An 8,737-nucleotide genomic window follows, 5' to 3' on the forward strand; every position below is an offset into this window, starting at 1 on the left:
TGCCTCTGTGAGTGCCACCCAATGGCAGGACGCAGCACATGCCCCACTGGCACAGTTATGCCAGTGTCAGAAAGTTGGTTGTGATTTGGGCCTAGGACATCCCTATGGCTGCAAACCCAACCAACTTTCCAACACTGACACAAGGGCAATGCAACTCCGGTAAGGGAACAAACATTGCCTTACCTTGAGGAGGCCTCCATGAGTGTCCTCCTACTGCAGGATGCAGCACATGCCCCACTGGCACAGCTATGCCAGTGCTGGAAAGCTAGTTAGGATTGCGCCCTATGAGAGGCAACATTGGTGCTGAATTAAGAGTAATGCTATCAAAGGGAAGCACTGGGGAGGATGGTGAGAGACAAGGGGATTGTCTGGAAAAGATGTATTTATTAAATTTAAATTTATACAAGCATAAGAAAACAGAAGTCAGCAAGACAAAATGCCATCATCATCATTTTCATCTGCTGCTGCTCCAGGTGAGGCTTCTCCTCCCCTTGCACAAACCACTAAAACTCTAACTACCTTGTAAACAGCAGGAGGAAAAGATGAAGAAGATGAAAACAACACTCCTCTTATTATTTCTTTAATGATTTGCTGTTTTCATTAAGATGAACACTCCTTTTATTATTTTTTTTAATGATTTGCTGTTTTTATTGATTTTATGCATGGTGCTCTGGGAGCTATTGGCTGAACAGCAGGGCAAAAATACTTTAAATACTATGATTGCTACCATCCCATTTATAATCCCATTTATAATTCCAACAGGGCCCTCAAGGCAGCATTACAAAATAAAAGTTGAAATATACACACCAAATTAAAAATTGACAATTATAAAAAAAAAACCTCCTCAACCATAAAATCTAACTAAACCAGTAAAAATTCTATAAAGGGGGAACACACCAAACTGCATCTAGCCTGAAACTAGAAACTGCTGAACACATCTGAAACTGCTACAATGAAGGTTTCCTAAAACAGCCAGTTCATAACTGATTTCCTCAATGCTAAAAGTGGGCTTTCCTAGGAAGTGAAGGAGGTGCCCTCAAGAGGCCCTCCTCCCCACAGGCATCAGCTTCACCTTGGATGGCTAGAGCATCAAGAGCAGGATACTGATTGATGTCTTAAGGCCGTGGTATTGTGTTTTGGGGTTTAGTGAGGTTAGTTGCAGTACATCCTGAAAACCCCCAGTTTGCCCACTACTCATTATCTTCCTCTACAATATGCAACTGCAGAGGAGTGAGAGATGCACTCTAGGCTGGAAAAGCAGTTGTGTTCCACAGGTGAGGCCAGTACCCTGTGTGTTCTGAGTGGACATCCTGTAAACCTTCCCATAATCTGCTGCAATCCAGCTGAAGGTTTTGATGAGAAAGTTCAAATCAAATTAAATGGGTACAAACTGCAAGAGAGGAGATTCCAGTTGGATATCAGGAAGAAATTCTTGATGGAAATGATGGTTTGGCAGTGGAACAGATTGTGAAAGAAGGTGATCTCTCTCACCAGAGATCATCAAGCAGGCTCAACGGGCTCTAGGACAGTGGTTTCCAAACTGCTGGGTCATGACCCACCAGCCAGAGAAGCACTCCTTTCTGGCCCCTTAAAAGGTGATAAAGCAGCAATGTGATTCCCAGGATCACACCACTGCTGGGATTGGAAAGGGGAGGTTTTTTCTTACATATGTCCATGCCGGCCTCCAGGGGGGATCAAGTGGCTGCCACTGCCTCTTCCCCACAAATACTTTAGTGGTTCCCAACTCCTCTGTAGGAGTTTGGGAACTACTGCTATAGGAGAATTTCCAGCCAAGGGGTTGGACTAGTGAATCCCTTCCAACTCTATGATTCTATGAACTTCCTTGGCAGACAAGTCAACAGGGCGCAATCCTAACCCCTTATGTCAGTGCTTTCCAGCACTGACATAAGGGCAATGCAGCTCCAAGGTAAGGGAACAAACATTCCCTTACTTTGAGGAGGCCTCCGTGAGTGACACCCAAGTGCAGGATGCAGCACACATCCCATTGGCACTGCTATGCCAGTGCTGGAAAGTACTGACATAAGGGGTTAGGATTGCGCCTTTAATGAAGGTGGAAAACTTGAAAACTACCAATTTAACTATATGGGATGGCTTAGCAGAAGCGATTCTGTTAGTTTATCAACAGTATAAATGGGTCCTCCCCTGTGTGTAAGTGCATGGCCTACCCCAAGATCTTTGGGAAACGCTGGCTCTTACATTTTAAAAGTAGAGGAAAAACCACAGAAAAATAAAAATTCTGCCTCATTTCCTTCTGCCACTTTTAAAAGCCGCTTTCAGCTGCATTTTCAGCCCATTTATCTTGCTAACACAGAAATGGGTTCTTTTAAGCAGCATTAACAACAATCCCTGACAGGCAAAAGGCCACCATTGAATAAAAGCTCACCATCTCATTTACAGCAAAGAACTGGTGTGGTTTCAATCCCTCAACTCCGAAGAGAGAACACACATTCAGTCCTATTTGGGAACTGAAGGTGGCCAAACACAAAAAAATTAACATACTGCTTTGGAAATGCAAGAAAAGGACTTCAGGCATAATCCTATAGTTGCCTATTCAGAAGTAGGTCCCATTTGGTTCAGTGGGGTTTATTCCCAGGAAAGGGTACATAGGATTGCAGCCTTCTTCCATTTGAACTCTTAAGGATACATTGGCCTTGGAAATTATATATCAATGATCAATCACTATTATGGGCCAGATCATCTCTGTTAGGAAACAATCAATGCTTTAGAGCAAGGGTGCTCAAACATTTTGGCAGGAGGGCCACATCATCTCTTTGACACCGTGCCGGGGGCCAAAGAAAAAACCAATTAATTTGCATTTCAAATTTGAATAAATTTACATAAATGAATACATTACAGATGGAACTTATATGAACAAATGAATTTTACTGAACTTTATAATACAAATACACATGAGAACTATAATACAGGCAAAACACATGAGAACTATGAACTTTGAGCACTATGAACTAAGAACATTGAACATTATGAACTTTGAGCAATATAAACTATGAACTTTGAGCACTATGAACTTTCAATGAGAGTGGTGGAGCTGTTGTCTTGATCTCAATAGTTCACTGTAATCTGGTACTAGTTTGGAGGAGCCAATGACCAGTAACGACTTCAAATGCTCATCAGTTAATGTGGACCTGTATTTTGATTTTACATATTTCATTTTTGAAAATGCCTGCTCACAGAGGTATGTTGTCCCAAAAATAGAGAGAGAGATCCACGAGCAAATTCTTTCAAATTTGGGAATTTCTCAGAGATTTATAGAATTGTGCCAGGACTCCTTCCTTGTGCCTTGCTCTCAGCAGATCATTTGACTGCAATTCAATTATTTCCATTTGGAACCGACCTGGCAGTCTGTCCATGTCACAGTCAAAGGGATACTGAAACATTTTTATTTCCTCTGCATGAGCATCCAGGTCAGAGCAGCGTTCTGTGAATTGTTTGTGCAGCTCCCTGACTTTTTCTGCAGCAAATGATGATGGAAATGCTGCTCTAGTCTCAGCACGCAATTTTGCACAGGTGGGTAAGTGCTCCAAGTTCTGGTGTTGTACATTCCTTCCAAGGAGCAGCAATTTGGACCTGAATGTCTCCACAAGTGAGAAGACATCACTGATTAGATTGTTTTCTCTTTGCATACTGATATTGAGTTGGTTCGCATGGGATATCAAATCTACAAAAAAAGCCAGTTTCATGAGCCAGTCAGTGTCATACAGGCCTGGTACATGGTGATTCTTCTGTAGCAGAAATAATTTTATTTCCTCTATGAGCTGGAAAAAGCGCGAGAGGACCTTCCCGCAACTGAGCCATCTGACTGCTGTATAGAAGGGCAAGTCTATGATCTCTGAATCAGTCTCCTTCAGGAACTCACGAAATTGGTGATGAATCACCCCATGAGATCCTATGTAATTTATTGTCTCTACCACAGGTTTCAGAACACAAGTCATGTCCACATATTTTACACACAGTGCTTGCTGATGGATGATACAATGCAGAAACATAAGCTTTGATAGTCCACTACTCTCCACTCTTCTTGTTATTTGTCCAACCAACCCTTTCTTCACCCCACACATGTTCTTTCCTCCATCAATTGTCACACATTTCAGCTTACTCCAGTCCAGTTTGCATTCTAATAAAGACTTTTCTAATTCTTTGAAGATGTCTTCCCCAGTTGTTGTGTCATGCATGCTGTGCATTGATGCCAATTCTTAAGTCACATTAAATTTGCTGTCGACACCATGGAAGAACACCAGGAGCTGTGAGGTGTCACACACATCTGTAGACCCGTCAAGAGCCAGAGAGTATACCTGAAACTGGCTTGCCTTGTCTATAATTTGATGGACAATGTTGTTTCCAATATCTTCTAATCTTTGCGTTACAGTACCTCGTGACAGACTCACCATGTTGTAAGCACTTTCAAAACCTGGGTTTATCTCTTCCAACATATCCACTACCCAGCCTTTGATTAGTTCTGCATCTGTGAATGGCTTCCCCTTTCTAGACAATCTGTATGTCACCTTGTAAATGGCCTTGGTCAAAGCTTCATTCTCTGTTCTCCTGTGTGTGAACACAGCATGCTGTGACTCCAAATTTCATTTGAGTTGCTCCAGTTTCTCAGAACGCTGTGCTCCTGTGTATTGCGAGTATGTCCTCTCAAGCTTGGTCTCATAGTGGCGACGCAGATTGTATTCCTTGAGAACAGCAACGTTCTCATTGCAGATAAGGCACAGGGCTTTCTCATTGCAGTGTGTGAAAAAGTACTTGGTACCCCGTTCTGGGTTGAAAATACGGCCCTCATTGTCCACTTTTCTCCTCTTTCTATCCATACCTGAGGGAAGTAATGAGACAGCAGTATTAGTAATGTCACTGATGTGTGCGTGCTTTCTCTTTCTCACTCACACACACACACACAAACACAAGAAACTACCTCTTGGCCAGGAAAAAGCATACAGACAAAGTCAGAAATACATGGAGACATAAAGCTGACTCTGAGGCAAGATGCCCCCACAGATATAACTTGTTCAGAAACAGGCAGGATGTGCTCTGAAACACACACCTTTTGGCAAGGAAGAAAAAAATAAGAAGTCAAGGAACACATGGAAACATCAGTGACAGAATAGTAGAGGTAAAAACTCATTTTGCTGCAGAAAACCCCACCCCAAAAGAAAGAGAATTTTAAAAAAATTATAAAACCAGATATATCTGAGGGAGGAAATGGGAAACACCAGAGGGGGTGCTGCCCACAGCACATGGCCACAGCAACAGAGCAAGCATTTTAAAAACCAGAGGTAGAGGCAGACAATGTAGGACAGGTGTGCATCATTTTATCCAGGTAAAGGGGGATGGGTGGAGGAGGGGAACCATAGGTAAAATTCCACAACAGAGCAAGTATTTTAAAAACCAGAGGCAGACAATGCAGGGCAGGTGAGCATCATTTCATCCAGGAAAACAGAGCAAGCATGTTAAGACCCAGAGGCAGACAATGCAGGGCAGGTATGCATCATTTTAACCAGGAAAAGGGGTGGGTGGGGGGGAACCATTGGTAAAATTCCACAACAGAGCAAGCATGTTAAGACCCAGAGGCAGACAATGCAGGGCAGGTTTGCATCATTTTATCCAGGAAAAGGGGGTTGGGTAGAGGAGGGGAACCATTGGTAAAATTCCACAACAGAGCAAGCATGTTAAGAACCAGAGACAGACAATGCAGGGCAGGTTTGCATCATTTTATCCAGGAAAAGGGGGGTGCGTGGAGTAGGGGAACCATAGATAAAACTCCACAACAGAGCAAGCACATATTTTGGGAAGGAAGGTTGCAGGCAGCAGTAAAAAAAGAATAAAGTATTTTTAAATGGAGACTCACTCTTTGCTTTGCACCAACGGAGGGAACCTTGTAGGTGAGGGTGGTGGCTGCTGCTGCGTCTGTGGTCGTGGTGATCACCAGCTCTCCCTGGCACGTGCTGCTGCTGCTGTACAGAGGTGTTGGAGGTCTCTCCCCCCCCCCCCGCGGTGCCTGCTGCTGCTGTGCAGAGGTGGTGGTGGTGGCAGTGGCACTTTGCTGACGAAGCGCCTGCCTGCCTGCCTGCTCGCATGCTCTCCCGCCCACCCGACCTCCCTCGTGGATGTGGTGACGCAGGCGCTCTGTCTCTCCCTGCTGCTTCAGGCTCCACATGTTGGCTGGGAGCCAGGCAGGGAGAGACTAAGCTAGTGCATGGGCACAAGCGCTTTCAGTATTAAGGTAACGCGAGACCTGCAAGTCTCACGTTACTTTAACGTTATAAAAGGCCCTGTGCAGTTCGCCGGGCTGGTCTTACCCTCGCTGCCGGCAGCGAGGGAAAGACATACCGTGAGCTCACGCGCTGGGGCAGCGTGGGCCATGGTGATTCTTCCGCAGGATGTGTGCCCACTGGAGGCACGCGACCCACTTGGGGGCCGGGTGGGGACGCACCCCGGGCCACAAGTGGCCAACGGGCCAGGGTTTGGGCACCCCTGCTGTAGAGAAATCTGACAACCCACAATGTTTTGCTGCTTCCTCTTGGGAATACATGACCTCACATTCATTCTTCTATTTCAAGGTTTCATTTAAAGGTGACTCACAGATTTATTTATTTTTTATTCTTTAGGGTACCATTTGATGAAAGCTTAGGAAAATATCTTTTAACATTTGAAGATAGGACTTTACTTTTATTTTTTAAGGGTAGCATGGCCTCCAAACACTAAACAACACAGTACTACCAATTGGACATCTATTTACATTGATCTAGTGCAAGAGTATCAAACTCATTTGATGTGCAAATCTCAATCATATTTTCAAAATATTGGGCAGGGAGGTGACAATTCACCTAGGCTAGAGGGAGCCTATAACACTGTTTCCGATGGAGTCCAGCACAGGCCTGAGAGTAGTATTATTCTATTAAGAATACTCTGTATTTTTAATGCTTGTTCTTTTAAATTGGTGGCCACCTGTACAGGTCTAAAGATAAAACAAGAGATGAACACTGCAAAATAAATTTCTGAAAATATATCTTACCACGACCCGCTTTCCAAAACATGATTCCGTGCATCTGTCCAGAAACACCAATGCGGTTTACCAGTTGCAAGTGCTGCTGGGGGAGGTTACCTAGGCATTCATTCAAAGCAGCTATGATTTTCCCAACATCTTGCTCATTTACCTACAAGAGAAAGGGACAGAGAGAGATGAAATTTAAAAGAGGAATATGATACATTCTGAAATTCTGTACATACAAGCATTCAAGTCAACTTGGTACCCCAATGAATTGCCCCTCAATGGCTCCCCCCTCTGCAAAGCCTATCCTCACTTGAACCTCCCCTCCCAAGTGGCTTCTCCCTCCCATACACTGAGCTTTCTATTCACCTTATCTTTTTTCTGCCACTTCTCCTTCTGTGTTCCCCAGCTCTATATTTTTTATCTTTTAAAAAGATAAGGGAGTAGAACTGTCGAGGAAGAACATAGTAGATGATCTTGCCCACCATTCTATTTCTCCTCCTCCAAACTTCCTCCCCTACTCTGCTTTTTCAAAAGGTAGGGAGGAAGGGAGTGGGGCAGGAAAAGGACTAGCAGGAGTGGCAGCAGTTGTTACTGGACGAGGGGGCAGAGGTGCTGTGAGGCAACTGCGGTCAGCAAGCACCCTGCCTCTGCCAGCCACTTTACTATACCTCATTAGCACACCAGTCCTAAATGCATTTCCCAGTTCAACATCACTATCCTCCATCAGTAGAAGTTGTCCTTCAAGTAGCAGTGGTTAAACACACAGAAAGGGGAGGGGGAACGTGGCAGCAATCCAGGCCCACTGCCACATGGTCCCAACAGACTTACTTGCAGCCCAGCAGCTTGGCTGGCTACCTGGGCTTGTGTCTCCTTAGTGCAGCTCATGAGCACGGTTGGTCCTTGGTCTGTCTCTTCCACCAATGCGGTTTTCACTGACGAAGTGCCCAGGTCAATTCCCAGGACACAAGTTGGTCCAAGTCGTGGCATGGCAGAATTCAAACCCTGGTCCAGAGCTTGCAATGATGGCTGCGTGATCACAGTGTAGGTCACCAGAGGGAAGAAGGGGGTGGTGTTTCTCAGAAGTGCACTGGTTTGAGAGAGTAAAGAAAACCACGATGATACTAGGTTTGTTGTATTCCAAACAAACCCCCCCTGGTGGGTTCATGGGGGTTACCAACTGGTGCTTACTTTCTTGATAACAAGGCAAAAAAACTTGCATCTAAACATAGAAGGGTGAAAAAGAGGTTTAAAGTTTGAAAAGGACACATGGAGCCAGAGGCGTAACTAGAAGCTCTGGCTCCAGGGGCAGTGATGTCACATGACATTGTGATGTCACTTCTGGGTTCTTCCTCAAGGAGGAGCTGGTGGCAGCGTCACACACCCCATTCCTTTTCCTATGAAGGCTCCCTGAAGTCTTGAAGCCACCAGCACCTCCTTCTCCAGGGAAAACTCAGAAGTGACTACCTTGCACATTGCGTGCTGCCCTCCCCACAGTGTAGTGGCTGGGGCAGGTGCTCTCAGGCTCCACCACGGGCGGAACCAAGGAGAGGCCATGGATGTGCCCCCCCTCAAACTGGCGCACCAGGGGGGAGCAAAGTCGGGAGCCAGGGAACACCCACTGGGCAGGGCATTAGTGGCCAACAGAGTCAAGTTGGAATGGGAGCCCAGGTCTACCTGGCAGGTAGATCTGGGTTCCAAGTCTAG

General features: G+C 45.2%; 1 protein-coding gene across 1 annotated transcript in view; it reads right to left on the bottom strand.

Annotated features, from left to right (window-relative positions):
• The window catches only part of LOC136658350 (tax1-binding protein 3), a 94,874-nt gene that overhangs the window by 54,652 nt on the left and 31,485 nt on the right, over positions 1-8,737 (bottom strand). The window contains exons 4-5 of the mRNA XM_066634851.1: positions 7,862-8,035; positions 7,055-7,196 (exon numbers count right to left, since the gene is read on the bottom strand). Coding sequence (XP_066490948.1) covers positions 7,055-7,196; positions 7,862-8,035 — 316 coding nt within the window. The remainder of the gene's footprint in view (positions 1-7,054; positions 7,197-7,861; positions 8,036-8,737) is intronic.

The sequence above is a fragment of the Tiliqua scincoides genome, chromosome 8 (genome assembly GCF_035046505.1).
Source record: "Tiliqua scincoides isolate rTilSci1 chromosome 8, rTilSci1.hap2, whole genome shotgun sequence".
In the NCBI taxonomy this organism is placed as follows: domain Eukaryota; kingdom Metazoa; phylum Chordata; class Lepidosauria; order Squamata; family Scincidae; genus Tiliqua; species Tiliqua scincoides.